This window comes from Drosophila biarmipes, chromosome X (assembly GCF_025231255.1).
Source record: "Drosophila biarmipes strain raj3 chromosome X, RU_DBia_V1.1, whole genome shotgun sequence".
Lineage (NCBI taxonomy): Eukaryota > Metazoa > Arthropoda > Insecta > Diptera > Drosophilidae > Drosophila > Drosophila biarmipes.
Genome location: NC_066611.1, coordinates 4,543,139 through 4,558,438, shown reverse-complemented (window position 1 = coordinate 4,558,438; position 15,300 = coordinate 4,543,139). Strand labels below are relative to the sequence as shown.

Sequence of the window (15,300 nt, the reverse complement as noted above, 5' to 3'; positions counted from 1 at the left end):
ATTTGTTCTGGAATTTTTCCCCACCAAATTCAGTGAACAAAAGCAAATTTTAAAGTTGTTTGCTGCTTATAATAATATTTTTCAAGTTATACCCTTGAAAGTTCTTTAGTAGTAAATGAAAATCTGGCACCATGATCAATTTTTGCCTGTGCACTTCAACGGTTACAGTGCGCATATGTATATTATAGTTTTACAATTTTTTCCATACAATTTTTCTATCTTTTTGCCACATTCTCCAAGGACAAACAACATTTTAGTGAGCGACGACGTCGCCGGCGGCTAACGGCACAAACCCATTCCAAGATTGATCTACAAAATACAAAATACGAAACTTCGGCTCTGAGTTTTCGCGTTCGCCGACTTTCCTTTTTCTAACCTACGACGCGCGCCAGTGTGAGTGTGTATCTGTGTTGGCCAAGTGTGCGGGCGCGCACTAAAACAATAACAAAATAAAGACTAGGCAAAAATAAGGCAGTAAAAATTAAAATCCAGCTCCGCGAAGAAAAGGTGTGGCAACGTTCTGTATCTGTGTGTGGCTCAGTAGACTTTTGCCATTACTATTACTATAACTATTACAGTTACAGTTACCGTTACAGTTTCAAAAGCCAGCGAAAATGGCATAAATATAAACAATTGTGTGGCTGTTCAGCAGCTTTAGGATTAAGTCTTAGGAATTCAGTGTGGCATTATTTAAAGTTTTTGAAATGGTTTCCATATGTTTATAAAATACATTTTGAAAAATGTTCAAATTTAATTAGTAGACTCAAAACACTACATTCAAAAAAGGTAATGTAAACTAAAATCATTTCTTAAAGACCTGATTTTATTATTTACTAAAATAATACCTATAGCCAAAAAACTATTTAATTATTCAATACTTTTGAAACTTTATAAGTTATTTCAAAAGCACTAAAATATTTAGAGCACAAAACATATTTATAAAACTATTGTATATGTTTTAGAAATAAAGTTTAAAAATTTAATTCGTTAACTCAAAACGCTAAACAATAAAAAAAAAAATTTTTTGGAACATATAAACTATAATTATTTCCTTAAGACCTGATGTGATTAACGATCTTATTAAAATGTAACGTATGGCAAAAAACCTATTTAACTATTCAATATATTTAAAGTTTGATGAGGCAACATAATAAATCACCAAATATTGAAAACCTTAATTATATTTATAAATTTCAATTTTTTCCAAATTTAATTAGCTAACTCAAATCACTAGACGCTTAACAGCTATAAATAAATCTTAAAAATATTGTAATGTAATCTTGAATTATTTCTTTAAGACCTGATTTTATTTAAGGATTTACGAAAACAAGACGTAAAATATTATTATTTCAATATTTTTGAATTAACAACACAATTACAGATTTCCTTAAATAAAAAACTAAATTATTAAACCCCTTTGAACATATGTAGTTGCTTTATAGTCTACACATAAACATATATTTTAAAGTGATTGATTAGCATTAAAAATTATCATAATTATCATAATAAATTAACCTATAAAGAAGGGATAAATGAATATAAAAACTAGTTACCTACACTGTGCAATAAGTTTAATCGTCGTCGGTATCCTCCCAATCCATTCACATCTTAAGTCTGCTGTTGGCCAATAAATGCGATCAGAGTGCGCCTCGTCATTGATTTTGGCTCGCAAATTTATGCCCGCCGAGGCGAAATCCTTTTTGGCCATTAAGTTTTGGCGCTTGCCAAATCGTTTAGCAATTTATTCAAAGCGTCGGCGACAATTCACTTTTCGGATATGGATTCTTGGGCTTGGAATTGGAATCGAAATCAGAATCGGGGCGTTTTTTCAGCGGCCTGGCGGCGGCTTTTGCGCAATGCCAAAATTTATGGCCAGCCACTTACCCGCCAGCAAGGTCATAACACTTAGAAGTGGTGCTGCCGGTGGTGCGATTGCTGGTTCTGGTGGTTCCAGGAGTGGGGCATGCAACAGGTCGCCCGACAAACCGGGAGCCACTCCAATGAGTCAGCGCTGCAGCAGCAGCTCGACTTTGATTTGTGGCACTCCGGGGCGAATATAAATCAGCCAGCAACTGCACATTCCCAAGGCCGCGACCACACAACCACAACAAAAGGCTCCGGACCCACCCGAAACCCAAGCCCATGCACTGAGAAAAGTTTAGAAATATCCCTAAAAGGAGGCCTGAAAGATCCACGGAAATTTCATTGTGATTATAATCAAAAAATTCTGAAAATCTGAATTTATTTGTCAAAATTATTATTCTAATGCAAATATATCATTTTTTGGAAACCCCTAACAATGGTTCTTATAAACGATGGTAACAAATTCCATATTTTTCAAAATCATATTTGTACTTCATTTCAAAAACTAAAAAAAGTCAAAAGTTCTAAGAAAACTTTAAAAACATTTCTAAAGGAAATTAATAGTTAAGGATCCATGGTAATAACATATATATAATACTTAAAAAGGACAACAAAAAATTATTCGTCAAAACAATGTTGTTAATACATGATTTACACATATCAATAAAACCAAAAAACTTTTTTGTAATAACGATATTATTCATTATTCAAAGAACTAAAAAAGAGGGTGGAAAATCTTTATTAATTCATGTTTCAAATGGAAATAAATAAAAACAAATAAGTAGTTTCTTCTAAGGCACCGTAATATATTATAAAGCATATGAAGAATCCTTTAAAAGTAAGGTGACATTTTTTTCTGTGCACTTCCCATCTTAGCCGTGAAAATGATTCAGAATCGATAGGCATTTTCAAAATGAGCCAGCAAAATTCGCAATGACAATGTAGAATGGCGATTTTTTCGCTAGTGCATGGAAACCCATGGAAACCCGCGCAAAGGTCAAGTCAAGTGAAATTGGCTGGGACAAAGGCGAGAAAGCAGGCGACGGAGGCGAACAGTGAAGAAATTATGTCAAAATTTGAATTAGCAGCTGGGAAAATAAAATGGCCCAGGCCAAAACAATGGCGGGGCATAAATTAATTTTTCCTATCAGCCGCAGCCGCGGAAAAGTGCATTCGCTTTTCACTTTCGTGTCGCTGGCTGGGGTTTTCAATTGGCTTGGAGTGGACGTGGATGTGGATGTGGTTCAGTTTCCAGCTGTTTGCGAGAATTATTTCAGCGCGATAAAGCCGTTGACAGAAGCGGTTTCCCTTTTTCGCGCTGCGGTTTCGCCCTTGGCGTGCGGTGAAAATGCATTTTCCCAGCGACGCCGAAGAATGGGGAAAACTGCATTAGAAATGAGGAAAAACAGTCGCCCGTGAAAATTGGTTTTTGGCTTGTTTTTTGCCCTTTTGCGGGCACTCAAATTGACCGCCAACCTTCCGTATTCAAAAAACTTGTGTCCATAATTAAAAAAAATATTATAAAAATGTTTGTTATTATTTTGTAGCTTATCCTTTTTTAATGCTTAAGCCCCACTTTTATTACTTTATTTATTAAGCCCCACTTCTATTACTTTATTTATTTTTTAATTAATAGGTTCAAGTTTTACCGAAATTCCACAGTTCAACAAAGTCACGGTATTTTTTAGTATTTTTGTGATCAATCCAACAGTGCTGCCAGAATTTCAGCGGAAATTGGCTTCTTTATCCAAACATTTTTGAAACCACAATTTCAAAACACCATTTTTATTGTAAAACTTACACACTGTTTAAGACAGTTCAAAAAGTTTAGTTTTTTTCAATAGTTGTTTAACAACCAGTTTTTCCACTCAAACTAGCATCACTGGTCAGCTGATCTTTAATCTTTAGGAGTACCAGTAACAACCTCATTTTATAAAAGCTATCTTTTAAACTCTACTGCCCTAACGACGTAAATATTAGATAGATTAAAATTTAAAAAGAAAGATATACATAAATAAAACGTGAAAAGCCTTGAAGATACCCTATTTATAAAGTTATTTCCCCACAAAGATGAGCGGTAGTTCGCCAGTTTATTACAATGCGGATACAGTCCGCCGCTTTCTCACCTGGCCGCTGGTCAATGAAGCAGTGGAGTCGGCGCTCAAGGCCGTAGTTAAGTCCCAGGATCTGGGACTCAGCACCTCCTCCTCCTATGCCATCCAACCGAAGAGGAGTTTCACCGCCTGTGGCAAGGAGCCTGGCAAGGTTCTGCTAACCATGCCCGCCTTTGTGGGAGACTACAGCCTGGGCTCGAGGGGATCCCCTGGAGATTCCCGCTCCACACTGGCCTGCAAGTTGGTGACCTCGTTCTCGTCCAACTCCCAGCGGAGTCCCCCGCTACCCAGCATCCATGCCCACGTCCTGCTCTTCGACAACGAAACCGGTCAACTATCGGCGATTATGGAGGGCACGGACTTGACCACCTGGCGCACTGTTTCCGCCTCCCTGGTGGCCACCAAGTATCTGTACTTCCGACGTTTTGGTCCGCAAGCCGAGGCGGAGAAGAAGATCAACGTGGCCATCGTGGGCTGTGGTGTACAAGGGCAACTCCATGCCGCCGCTTTTTGTGCCAACTTCCGGGTGAAGCAACTCAGTCTGTACAATCGCACGGAGGCGAAAGCCCATAACTTGAAGGAGCAACTGCAGCGGGAACTGGGCACCGAGACCGAAACAGAGATAGCAGTTTGCCAAAGTGCCAAGGAAGCTTGCCAGGATGCTGATGTCATCTGCGTGGCCACCTACTCCAAGGAGCCGCTCGTCCACCTTGAGTATCTGAAAGGCAAACAAAGCGTTCACATTAACAGTGAGTACACGTTTTTGGATAGACTTTAAGATATTTACCTTTTCAAACCTCCGATTTCAGCTGTCGGTGCCGGCGAAATCCACTTCTCTGAGGTGAGTCCCGATATCTACCGCCAGGCTAAGATCTATGTGGATTGCTATGCCAATGCCGAGGCCGAGTTGGTGGGTCTTCCAGGCCCTATCAACGCTGAGGTGGGTGCCATCATCCTCAACGGTAACATTCCCGGAAAAGCGGACATCTCCATCTTCCAATCATTGGGTGCGTGTCGATTGTTTTTCTTAATTAGCACCTTAGAATTTATAGCTATCTCTGTCTTTTTCAAACTTATATGTTACCTTCAGGCATGGCCTCGGAGGACGCCTGTGTGGCCCAGGCGGTGCAGGATGCCATCCTCTCGAGCGCCGAGCTGGAAAACCAAGCCCAGGATTAGCCCAACTCAAACCACTGGCTCGATAACCTTTCATGTGTATATATGTGTATATAAAAAAGCTATTGGAAACATAACAATCGGTTCGCCTACAAGCTACAACAAACCCGGACGTCCCCTCCGTCGTCACTTCCAGATCACAGTCACATTCGTATCCTTCTCGATGTCCCGCTCGATGGTGCAGGGCGAGAGGCCCGTCTTGCAGCAGATCTCGTCGAAGCTGATCAGCCCGGTGTACATCTTCTGCCGCCCGGAAGGCACCGAGCCCGTGAACACCGGGTACTTGTGGATGCAGCGGATAAACCGGTGCTGCAGCCCGAAGATCACCATGCGCCGCTCATCGATGTTGTGGTGCTGGGGGCTCAGTCGCTGGCAGATGGCCCGCAGGGTAACGCCGTGGGTCATCGAGGCGTAGAACTGGAAAATCCGCTGCACACTGGGCAACGTCTTGTCCGGACGCAGGGCCACGTATTTTCGGCAGGCGCCGCTCAGCGACGCACTCTGGATGAGATGCTTCAGGTTCTGCGTCATGTAGACGTTGCTGTACTTGAGGATGGGCAGCAGCTGGACGACGCCGTAGTAGACCAGGTTCTGGATGCAGGACTTCACCAGATCCGTTTCCACGTCCGCTTCAGCGGCGATCCGGGCAACGTGATTGATTCCGTTGATATAGGGAAGAATCTAGCGGGGAAACAATGAAGTCCAATGATATAACGTGTTTTGTGCGAGGTAAAGCGAGGAATAATATGACTAGGGGTACTCCCAGGGGTATCAAGCCTGCCAGCGTTAACTCTAAACCAAGTGCCGCACCTGTTGCGTGGTCAGGTCCCAGTTGTCCAGCGGAGCGTCGCGCAGATTGGCTAGCAGCAGGGGCACCATGTGGTCCTTGACCGGCGGCGGATCGGGCTTGTGCATGACGATCTTCAGGTAAATGGTGTTGTCGCCTTCGACAATGGTGGCCACCTTGCGCTCGTTGAGGTCGCGCAGGACGGTCTCGAAGATGTTCTGCAGCCGGCGCTTGTCGTCCTCGCGCGACAGGAAGCAGGACTCCTCCTCCATCATGATGAGGTACTCGGACAGCTTCTTGACCACCGGCTCGTACTGAACGCTCCTGGCCCGCGAATCGCAGACGAAGCACAGATTGAAAAGGAATGCGTTTCGGGCATACTTCTGCTGATCCTGGATGCCCACCGGATAGCCGACGATCTTCACGTCCATGGCGTTGACGGTGAGGATGCAGCGCTGCAGGTGCTGCTTGGGTATGATGTAGACGTTGATGGCATCGAACACATCCTTGGATATGTAGTTATCGGGAACCTGAGGGCCGTGGATTGTATTGGATTATCTTATCGGACAATGCGCCTGGGAAGCGGCTCACCTGGCAGCTAATCTTGCAGCCCGCCGTGGCATGGAACTCGCTGAGGAAGATGCACCGAATCTTGCCCTCCGTGCTGCCATGTGCTCCTCCGCCTCCCGCTCCCGATCCTCCTGCTGCATTCGTGACCGCGCCCGCCGTTACCGCCGTCTCTGCTGTCTCGTTCGTGTGGGAATGCATGCTGTGCGCTGGATCCGAGTATCACCGCATCCGCATCCTCTACCTGCATCCGCAGCCAACTGTAACTCCAAGGCACCGAGATTCACCCCTGGGCGCTTTACAGCAGGTGTCACAACTCCAATAACAGTGGCGGAATTCGCTGTTATGCACTACGCTGTTAAACACGACGCCTCTGTGGTGTGACCGTCAACGGGGCTCGCACAAATATACTAGAATATACCATAGGTAGGCCACAGTATTTACTTTGATTTGAGCAAATCGTTTTTAATTAATTATTTGCGCAAATTAACTGGTATAAATTTGAAAATTATCAAAAGAACACTAAAAATATTTTACAAAATTTTGCAAATGGAAAATTAATGAACCGCATTTTCTTTAATTGTTTTAATCTTAAAATTATTCAGCTCTTACTTGCTTTGTATTGCTTGTGTGGAATATTTCAACACCCGTCGTGTGGTCACACTAGAACTTGCCGACTCAAAAATGGAAACGTGAGATTTGTTTTTCTTTTTTCCCCCACTAATTAGAGAATTATATCCTTATCTTTTTGCCCCAATTCAGGATCAACCCCACATTCTCGTATCTCACCAACCTGGAGGTGATGCAGATTCTGCAGAAAATCAAGAGCACGAAGAAGAAGTTCGGCATGCGTAACTTGGCCACGGTTACCTACGAGGTTTGTTGATTTTTCAAAATACGCACCTCCATGAGCGCAATTGACCCGGAGTTTAATTGCCCAGGCACTACAGTATCTGGAGGAGTCGCCCTGCAAAACCCAAACCCGCGAGAACATCGTCAACTATGTGAAGGACCTTTCCTCCTACCGACTAAAGTCCCACGAGATCCTGCAAATGATCAACGATCCGCCAACCAGTGCTCTTCACACGCAGCTGGTGAGGATTGGCATGGGATATATATTTAAGTCATCTTCCTTTAATAAACTTCTCCAACCTGTCCAGCTCATCGACGACAACAAGGCACCACTTACTGATGAGGAGAACGAGAAGATAATCCAGCTGAGCTACAAGCATTTCCATGGCGGAGAAACTAAGGACGCCGTCAAGGAGACCCCGGCTGAAAAGCCAGCAGAGGCAACTGGGAAGACGGCGGGCAAGCAATCTGGCAAGCGAGCTAAGAACAATTCAACGGCTGAATCCACTCTAGCGGCTGGAACTGCTCCGCTAGCGACAGAACCTGCTCCCCCTGCAACAGAAACTGCTTCCCCTGCAACAGAAACTGCTCCCCCTGCAACCGAAGCTGCTCCCCAAGCAATGGAAACTGATCCGCCCGCAGATACTGCTCCTTCAACAGCAGAGTCAACTGAAGCAGATGCAGAAATCCTCCAGGAGCAGCCAACTAAATAACTCAAAACCTCATCACGTTAAACGTTTCATTTTTATGTTTGAAGTAGCGTATAAAATAAGCTAAAAAATTGATTAATTTATTTAAGTTCGCTTCTGATCGCCCAAATCCTCGATGACATCCTCGTCGATTTCGGCCCACTTTTCGGGTATGACATCGAACAGGTCGTCCTTGACATCGCCCTGGATAACGATCTCGTCGTCGCCGGTCACCGAAGAGCCGCAGGCGAACTTGGTGCCAAAGAACTTGGCGGCCACCTTGAGATCAATGTCTGGAAAGGTCGGGGAAGTTATTAATCGAGGCGATAGATGATAATAATACGATGAGAAGACCTGTGCTTCTTTTGGTACAATAAATGACTTTAAAATCAAATACTTGGATGCAATTAAAATGGTAATAAGTTGTTAAAAACCGAGCGTCTTTTGGAGAAATTTAATAAAATGATAGGTCTTATAGGGAAGGTACTATTGCTTCCACATTTTATAGGATTTATGGAAAAGTAAGGGAGCCGGTAAAAGGGGCTGGTCCCAGCTCCCAGTAGGATTTGTTGAATGAAACCGTAGAGGTCCTAATTGACTGTCTAATAATACTTTTAAACTGGCAACTAGACCCACCGAAAGTGCTCAGCCCTGTGACCACGGTCACAGACTTCTTCTTGCCACGGGCCGCCCGCGAGACGCAGATGCGCTTGGGCACGTCCTCCTTCTTCTTGACGCGCAGCAGTCCCTTGCCGCCGCGCTTCTGGCGCTTCTTGTCGTCATCCGTTCCGTCGGCGGCGGCCGCCTCCTCCTCGATCTTCAGGCGCTCGAAGTCGTCCGGCATGTGGCGCTCCAGCCAGTCCTTGCACTTCTCGTACTCAGGATAGTACTCGCAGTACTGCGGATATGGGGCAGAATGTCAGTACGTGTGGGTGCGCAGGAAATATGGATTTTCCCCAGGCTCCTTCAGCTAACTCACCTCAATGGGCATCGTGCAGTGGCCGCAGTACTTCATCTGGATCGGATAGGTGACGCCCTCGCGCGGACCGACCTGCAGGCGGTCGGCGACGCTGTTGGTGCCCACGTCCTCGTTCGTCATTGCGTATCGGATCGGATTGACTGGCTAACGCTTCGAGATTATTTTAATATTACAATATATTGAGAGTTCAGGACGAAGAAGACAGACGACAGATGATTTTCAACGCAAGCTGGCCGTTTCCGATTCGGCGGGAAAAATATACTGAGTGGGTACATAAATATACCACCGAAAAATAGGGGTATTCGCGGGAGTCACAATATCTGTGCGGGCGAAGTCAATACAAGAATACAAGCTCTTCTTGTAATACTATAATACATATATCGTATTATATTTTGATCAGTATTTTTATATTTTAAAATTACTAAAAATGTTGTAAATATTAAAGTAGTTGTTTGGATGATTTTATTTTTGTACGCTCTTGTTCATCATATAGGATATCCCAAAACGGTTGAATTTTGGTAAGCTGTTTATCAGGTGCTCTATACATCCTCAGTTTTCAAAAAAATTGAATAATTTCACTATCACGAGGCTGATTTGCTGAAAAGCGGAGTTGTCACCTTTTTCAAATAAAAAAATTGTGGAAACATTGTTAGATTTGTGTACTTTATATATAAGCAAAGTGTATGAGTAACTTTGTCAGAAAGTGGACTTCCCATTATCAGAAACTCAGCATGGTGGCTTCTATCGAAGGCTGCCAATGTGTTAGTGTTAAATAAACTTTTTTGATTCTCAATTTCAAAGCTAGCAAGTTCGCTCACTTTTTTCTATTACAGCTTCAGTTTACAATTTACAAAAAATATAAAATATTTCACCTCTTTGATAAATCAAGTTATATGTATGTCTGAATGAATGGGTGGGTGCTTTCTGGTGAAACAATAATGTCACAGAGTTACCAAAGCCTTTTTGTAAAATGGGGTGACAAATCTAGTATTCAACAATTTAACACTATCTGGGTGTTGGATTGCTTAATTGTTTGAAAAAGAGTTTGTAAGGATATTTTTTTTTTAATTTGATGGCAGAAATTCAGTAGCTCAACAGTTGAGGGAATAGCCCAAATAATTTATAAAGTTTTAATACATTTTATTAAAAATACTGGAACTTCACACAAAAAACCGTATGGAAAAATTCCTAAAAACGGCCACACTATGAGGCAGCATTTAAAATAATTCGCCGGTTGAGATCGCTGTTTTCCAAAAAAGTGAGTAAAGTAGGCTAATATTTTCCTATAGTTGTAGATAAATACGGTTCTAGCAGTTTCTGACAGACAACAGCTCCCATTTTGTGAACACCCAGCTTTTATTTCATAAATTTCTTATCTTTTCCACAAGTTTGTACCAAACTCACAAAATCTGTTACCGCAAAGCGGGAGTAAGTGTTTATATATGGCCACAGACAAAACTCCAAGCCAGGGTGTCCAGGCGCTCCACAAGACCAGGACGCGATCCGGCAGACGGCGGGACTCGAACCACGAATCCCCCAAGACCTGGAGAGCGGGCAACAGTCTGCTGCAAAAGCGCCTCCGACGCCTGATTGTCGCCGACCGGGGCGGTAGGAAGCGGTCACGCCGCGACCAGGAGCCGGATATGTCCGGGACGCGCAAGAAGCTGCCCTTGTGGACCTGGGGATCCATCGTCCTCCTTGTCTGTGTAGGACTGGGTCTGTGCCTGCAGTTCAACGAAAACTCGCCGACGGTCGGCGGATTCCTGGAGAGCTACGCCAACCAGTACCACTCGATCGTCCACAACCGGGACAACTACTGCGATCGCTCCCAGCGTCTGGGCAACATCGTCTCGCACGCCCGGCCCCACATTCTGCACCAAGAGCAGGCCTTGGACCAGCTGGAACTAGCTCTGGACAGCCCCAATCGCCAGGTGACTTACGGGGACTTGTGACTCTTTACATAGCAGTTGCCCTGCCATAAGATCATCCTGACCAGGCCATTCCCATGACGGTTGTTACTTGGTTGTCTATATCAAAGTTTTAAATTGTTTAGTGTACAACCTTAACTAAGTCACGAAGTCTCATAGTCAGAAGCATCGTGGATAGGAACCTTTTCTAGTTTGAACTCAAACAGATCCTTAATGAAGTAGTAACTACACATACCAGACCAAATCTTTCCTATGCCCATTATGGCTCATAAGTTAATACCTAGTGGCCTATATCAAAAATGGTCAACTAAAATCAGTAAGATGTTCGCAATCAATTAGGTACATGTTCCCTCTATGTGGTCGTCGTTTGTTTGGTATCTAAACTTGATCAGAAAAGAAGACATAGGCATTTAAATAGTTAAGTCACAGGCTAAATGAAAACACGATAGTTGGTAAATCTATTAGGCATATTTAAAATATTTTAGAACTTCTTTATTGTTATGTACCAAAACTTCGCTTTGTAATGTTTGTCTTATAGTATTCCTTTATTTTTCCTCAACCAGATCATCGCTTTGGTGGGCTCCTCTGGCGTGGGTAAGAGCTTCACGGCGCACAAACTGCGTGATCATTTTCCATGGCCTGAAAATGTCAAGACCCTATCATGGGCCGGCGGCCGGTCCGTGCTCCGTGTGCAGAGCATGCTGTCCCATCTCGTTTACTGCGGCCGGAACCTTATCCTGATTGACAACATGCTTCCCAAGGATGCCGAGTATGTGCCTGTCATCAGTAAACTGATCAAGGGGCACGAGGAAATCGCCAACAGAACCGAGCAGCCGCACCTGAAACAGTTGACGGTGGTGCTCATCTTCAGCGTGAATCGCCTGCAAGCCGACGAGTACTATGAGGAAGAAATGGAGACCCTGAAGCAACTGCCAGGCACCCATGTTATCACCTACGCTGCCCTGGAACCCGACCATCTGGTGGACTGCATTCACCGAGAAGCAAAGATTGCAAAGGTGCAGCTGGATGACGATCATATTGAGGAGATAATCAGGGGGAGCGATGCTCGCTCGTCTGGTTGCAAGTCCATTCCGGCCAAAGTCCTGCTCTTCGGAAAGCCAATCCCAGAGGCCCCGAGTGCTGCCATAAACCATCCAACAGACTGATTCAATACTATCAACACGCCAAAGTGTTTACATATAAATTTTAGTTAGGTCATACATCAAAGACAATCCTGAGAACCACACGTGATAATTTTAAAAGAAGTTATAAATCTTAAGTTCGTTTTCGCACACATTCTACAGGGAAAATGCTGTTTTGTAATTGCATTTAGAATCGTAAATCAATGTTAAATTGGCACTTCAGCTGAGGAATATGTCCACGCCAATGTGAATTTCTGTGTATTTTAATAATGTACAAAATAGAAATGTTTTCAAAAGTCTGTAATATAATGACGGACTGTATAAAATATTCCAAAAACATTTCAAGTTGTTAGAACAATTCCAACCTATTCGTAAGTAAACTAAATAACTAAAGGCATTAAAGAGAAATGCAAATACCTACAAATTAAAAACATTCTTATAATATAAAAAAGTAGTTCTTATTCACATAATGATTTATGTTTTTATTGATCATTTAATTTTAAAAGCTTATAAATGGCAATCTATAACTAAAACTTTGTAATATAAACTGTAAGACTAATTAAAAGTTTAATTTTTAAGATAGTAAATGTTGAATAAGTAGATTAAGACTAATGTTTGAATGCAGACGCTGATAACTTTGGGTTGTACCTTTGGTAGGCTTTGAGCACATCCCATAAGTATGCTACTGTGCCGGAAGACTCCGTTCCACTCCCAGGCCATAAAAACGAGCAGTGGCCACGCGTTTTTGCTGCTGTTCTGGCTCTTGCCTTGTTTGCGCTTTATGGCCATTGCGAAGAGGCTCTCCGTTATCGGATAACTCGGATAGCGGGCGTCGTGTGGCGGCCCGATTTTGATATTTTACGGCAGCCATGGCCTACAAACAGAATCGGCAAACGCGAACCAAGCCCAAGTCGGTCGGCTGTCCAGGGTCAAGTGCGTTTGCTTTTTTTATTGGCCAGTCGCACTCGTCGTCCCGCAGGCGCACACGACGTATGCGTGATGTAGGTGTACATGATGGGCACATGGGTGTTCCATTGAGACGGCGACCCACTTCCGGACGAATCCGGGCTCCGACCTTCCGGAATACGCCCGCCGAATGCTGATTCTCCGCCTTTTGTCGATTTCACTGTGCTTTGATCTGTTTTTTTTTTGTTTTTTATTTGTCGAGGGTGCTACGATCGGTGAATCTGAATCGCATTTCTGAGTATCTGCATCGGCAATTACACAAAATATTTACAACTTAATTTGACAATTAGTAAAACAATGCGAACGGCGTTGGCTAATTGATGGTCAATTAGTGGAGGGCTCTATAAATTGTTGCAGCTGCCGGAGATCTTCCAAAGCCACGAAATGGAGCACTGGATCGGCGGGATTATTGGCATGCTCTGCATCCTGCAACTCCTACAAGGAAGTCGGGTAAAAGTAGGTTTAGGAATCTTTCTTTCTATAGGATGTGTATTCTTGCATTTTTATTTTGTTCTTAAAGAGATAACGAATATAAATTTAAAGAAAATAACCAAATTGTTTTTAATAAATCTATATGTTTTATTTTCTAATACTTAGAGCACCACATACGAGGTAATCGGCGATGAGAAGACCATGGACATCATTTGCGACGCTGAGGAAGACAAGGGCAATATACCGATTCGACAGGTCCTGGACGTAAGCGGACTGACCTTCGAAGTGGCCGACGATCTGGAGACTTTGTACTACAACGGCGATATCAAGGTGCTGATGGATGTGCCAAGTGGATCAATTGGCATGGAGGTCGACGTGTTCCGCTGGGAGCGGAGCCAATGGCTGCCGACTCCCCTTGCCCTGAAACGGGACAGCTTGTGCAACACCTTGACCAATCCTCGCGAGCTCTGGTATCCCCTTTTTAAAAACATCCCCAAGGAAGAGTTGATTTGTCCTCCGGGAAAGGGGGTAAGTTTCTAAATAACCACGAAAGTAAAGGAGTGAACTTATTTATTTATATTAGGGAGCAAAATGTTATTGTTTTTTTTATTTTAAATATTTGTGTATAGTTACGTATAAATCAAAATTATTTAATTTAGAAAAGCTTAGCCTTTTAAACAGATATATTTAGGGTAGGGAAACAAAAAATTATTAATTATAAATTTTTATTTATTATTAAGCTTTTAAATATTTTTTTTTACTTATATCTTCAACATAATATAATTTTAAAAATTCCCTATGGATAGTTATAAATTTTGATCAAAGAACAACCTTTAAAATATTTTTTTTATATATTTTAACATTATTAATTTTCAAAAAATAATAGCCTTCTAGATAATTATGTATTTGAGAACAAAATGTTTTAACGAACCTTTTAAATATTTTGTTACCCATATTTTCAACATTATTTAATTCAAAAAATTCTAGTCCCTTGCATAATTATATATTTAGGTTGAGGAATATACTTTTGAATTTAACAAGCTTTTAAATATTTGTTTGTAAATATATTTTCGATATTATTCGGTTTTTAAAAATCTTATTCCTTTGTATCATTTGGGTAAAGGAACAAAATGTCGTATTTAACTAGCCTTAAAATGTTTGTTTTTTTGATATATCTTAAACGTTAGTTAGTTTTTATTCATCCCTCATTCTTTAATCATAATCGAAATTACAATTGTACCTTATCATTATAATTTCACACGAATAATGTACAAGGTGTTTGAGTTGAAATGTTCGAATCGCTGAAGTAAAATTAGCTAATTAAGACGTTAAATATTTTCACGAGTATCTGTACTATTTTTGCCCGCCTCCCAGCACGTCTACACCCTGAGCAACGTGAGCAACCACGAGTTTGTGAGGAACATGCCCCTCGCGGACATCGCTGGGGACCTCAAGGCAGTGGTCCACCTGAGCTCCGGGGACCTGAAGACCTGCGTCGTGTTCTTCTTCAAGGTCTACATCAACTGAGGGGGAGCCGGAGTGGACCCTGACACTGGACGCCGCTGTTTGCCAAGTTTATGGACGCGGCTGCTCCGCTATTATGGCCTGATTCGGTGGTGTTTGCTCGGCTTCAATGGCGCGTCCCACCGCTTACGGCTCTAACTAAATGATTTGCAAATAAAGGGAAATATTTCATATTCATGCACTCGAAACAGAAACAGACTGCCCGAAACGCCTACTCTTCCTCAGTCAGTTTTTTGGCTATTTCTGGTGGCGCTGGCGATAAGCCGCGCACTCGAAATGGG

The 15,300-nt window shown here is 42.7% G+C and overlaps 6 protein-coding genes across 7 annotated transcripts; 4 read left to right on the top strand and 2 right to left on the bottom strand.

The window, feature by feature from the left end:
- Positions 1-3,735: 3,735 nt before the first annotated feature.
- Positions 3,736-5,194, top strand: LOC108033166 (ketimine reductase mu-crystallin). The gene is made up of 4 exons (XM_044093228.2): positions 3,736-3,832; positions 3,934-4,726; positions 4,787-4,984; positions 5,068-5,194. The coding sequence occupies exons 2-4, from the start codon at positions 3,934-3,936 to the stop codon at positions 5,154-5,156; spliced, it is 1,080 nt and encodes a 359-aa protein (XP_043949163.1). The 5' UTR covers positions 3,736-3,832; the 3' UTR covers positions 5,157-5,194.
- Positions 5,180-6,860, bottom strand: LOC108033163 (GATOR complex protein NPRL2). The gene is made up of 3 exons (XM_017107395.3): positions 6,532-6,860; positions 5,964-6,470; positions 5,180-5,834 (listed from the first exon to the last, which is right to left on the bottom strand). Exons 1-3 carry the CDS (start codon positions 6,706-6,708, stop codon positions 5,280-5,282), a joined length of 1,239 nt encoding a protein of 412 aa, XP_016962884.1. The 5' UTR covers positions 6,709-6,860; the 3' UTR covers positions 5,180-5,279.
- Positions 6,861-7,143: 283 nt separating this feature from the next.
- On the top strand, positions 7,144-8,442 carry LOC108033164 (DNA-directed RNA polymerase III subunit RPC9). Its single transcript, XM_017107396.3, has 4 exons — positions 7,144-7,199; positions 7,270-7,384; positions 7,449-7,601; positions 7,668-8,442. Exons 1-4 carry the CDS (start codon positions 7,192-7,194, stop codon positions 8,070-8,072), a joined length of 681 nt encoding a protein of 226 aa, XP_016962885.1. The 5' UTR covers positions 7,144-7,191; the 3' UTR covers positions 8,073-8,442.
- On the bottom strand, positions 8,085-9,279 carry LOC108033165 (density-regulated protein homolog). Its single transcript, XM_017107397.3, has 3 exons — positions 9,028-9,279; positions 8,685-8,946; positions 8,085-8,341 (listed from the first exon to the last, which is right to left on the bottom strand). The coding sequence occupies exons 1-3, from the start codon at positions 9,145-9,147 to the stop codon at positions 8,154-8,156; spliced, it is 570 nt and encodes a 189-aa protein (XP_016962886.1). The 5' UTR covers positions 9,148-9,279; the 3' UTR covers positions 8,085-8,153.
- Positions 9,280-10,181: 902 nt separating this feature from the next.
- On the top strand, positions 10,182-12,436 carry LOC108033210 (uncharacterized). Of its 2 annotated transcripts, XM_017107461.3 has the most exons (3): positions 10,182-10,285; positions 10,416-10,958; positions 11,519-12,436. In XM_017107461.3, the coding sequence occupies exons 2-3, from the start codon at positions 10,470-10,472 to the stop codon at positions 12,119-12,121; spliced, it is 1,092 nt and encodes a 363-aa protein (XP_016962950.1). In that variant the 5' UTR covers positions 10,182-10,285; positions 10,416-10,469; the 3' UTR covers positions 12,122-12,436. The 2 variants fall into 2 exon arrangements, with proteins under 2 accessions (XP_016962950.1, XP_050745779.1); XM_050889822.1 differs by lacking the exon at positions 10,182-10,285 and having other exon boundaries at positions 10,327-10,958.
- A 530-nt stretch (positions 12,437-12,966) lies between these two features.
- LOC108032960 (uncharacterized) lies at positions 12,967-15,052 on the top strand. The gene is made up of 4 exons (XM_017107031.3): positions 12,967-13,007; positions 13,396-13,513; positions 13,661-14,023; positions 14,870-15,052. Exons 1-4 carry the CDS (start codon positions 12,967-12,969, stop codon positions 15,020-15,022), a joined length of 675 nt encoding a protein of 224 aa, XP_016962520.3. The 3' UTR covers positions 15,023-15,052.
- Positions 15,053-15,300: the final 248 nt, after the last annotated feature.

What these genes read in the sequence shown, in the direction of transcription:
- LOC108033166 (XM_044093228.2), top strand. Translation starts at nt 3,934, where the DNA reads ATGAGCGGTAGTTCGCCAGTTTATTACAATGCGGATACAGTCCGCCGC. An exon ending in ACAAAGCGTTCACATTAACA is followed by an intron (nt 4,727 to 4,786) that starts GTGAGTACACGT and finishes CTCCGATTTCAG; the next exon opens with CTGTCGGTGCCGGCGAAATC. An exon ending in CTCCATCTTCCAATCATTGG is followed by an intron (nt 4,985 to 5,067) that starts GTGCGTGTCGAT and finishes TGTTACCTTCAG; the next exon opens with GCATGGCCTCGGAGGACGCC.
- LOC108033163 (XM_017107395.3), bottom strand. Translation starts at nt 6,708, where the DNA reads ATGCATTCCCACACGAACGAGACAGCAGAGACGGCGGTAACGGCGGGC. An exon ending in GCTGCAAGATTAGCTGCCAG is followed by an intron (nt 6,471 to 6,531) that starts GTGAGCCGCTTC and finishes CACGGCCCTCAG; the next exon opens with GTTCCCGATAACTACATATC. An exon ending in GGGACCTGACCACGCAACAG is followed by an intron (nt 5,835 to 5,963) that starts GTGCGGCACTTG and finishes TTTCCCCGCTAG; the next exon opens with ATTCTTCCCTATATCAACGG.
- LOC108033164 (XM_017107396.3), top strand. An exon ending in TGGCCACGGTTACCTACGAG is followed by an intron (nt 7,385 to 7,448) that starts GTTTGTTGATTT and finishes TTAATTGCCCAG; the next exon opens with GCACTACAGTATCTGGAGGA. An exon ending in GTGCTCTTCACACGCAGCTG is followed by an intron (nt 7,602 to 7,667) that starts GTGAGGATTGGC and finishes CAACCTGTCCAG; the next exon opens with CTCATCGACGACAACAAGGC.
- LOC108033165 (XM_017107397.3), bottom strand. Translation starts at nt 9,147, where the DNA reads ATGACGAACGAGGACGTGGGCACCAACAGCGTCGCCGACCGCCTGCAG. An exon ending in ACTGCACGATGCCCATTGAG is followed by an intron (nt 8,947 to 9,027) that starts GTGAGTTAGCTG and finishes CCATATCCGCAG; the next exon opens with TACTGCGAGTACTATCCTGA. An exon ending in CACAGGGCTGAGCACTTTCG is followed by an intron (nt 8,342 to 8,684) that starts GTGGGTCTAGTT and finishes CGACCTTTCCAG; the next exon opens with ACATTGATCTCAAGGTGGCC.
- LOC108033210 (XM_017107461.3), top strand. Translation starts at nt 10,470, where the DNA reads ATGGCCACAGACAAAACTCCAAGCCAGGGTGTCCAGGCGCTCCACAAG. An exon ending in TGGACAGCCCCAATCGCCAG is followed by an intron (nt 10,959 to 11,518) that starts GTGACTTACGGG and finishes TTCCTCAACCAG; the next exon opens with ATCATCGCTTTGGTGGGCTC.
- LOC108032960 (XM_017107031.3), top strand. Translation starts at nt 12,967, where the DNA reads ATGGCCTACAAACAGAATCGGCAAACGCGAACCAAGCCCAA. An exon ending in CAAACGCGAACCAAGCCCAA is followed by an intron (nt 13,008 to 13,395) that starts GTCGGTCGGCTG and finishes ATGGTCAATTAG; the next exon opens with TGGAGGGCTCTATAAATTGT. An exon ending in TTTGTCCTCCGGGAAAGGGG is followed by an intron (nt 14,024 to 14,869) that starts GTAAGTTTCTAA and finishes CCCGCCTCCCAG; the next exon opens with CACGTCTACACCCTGAGCAA.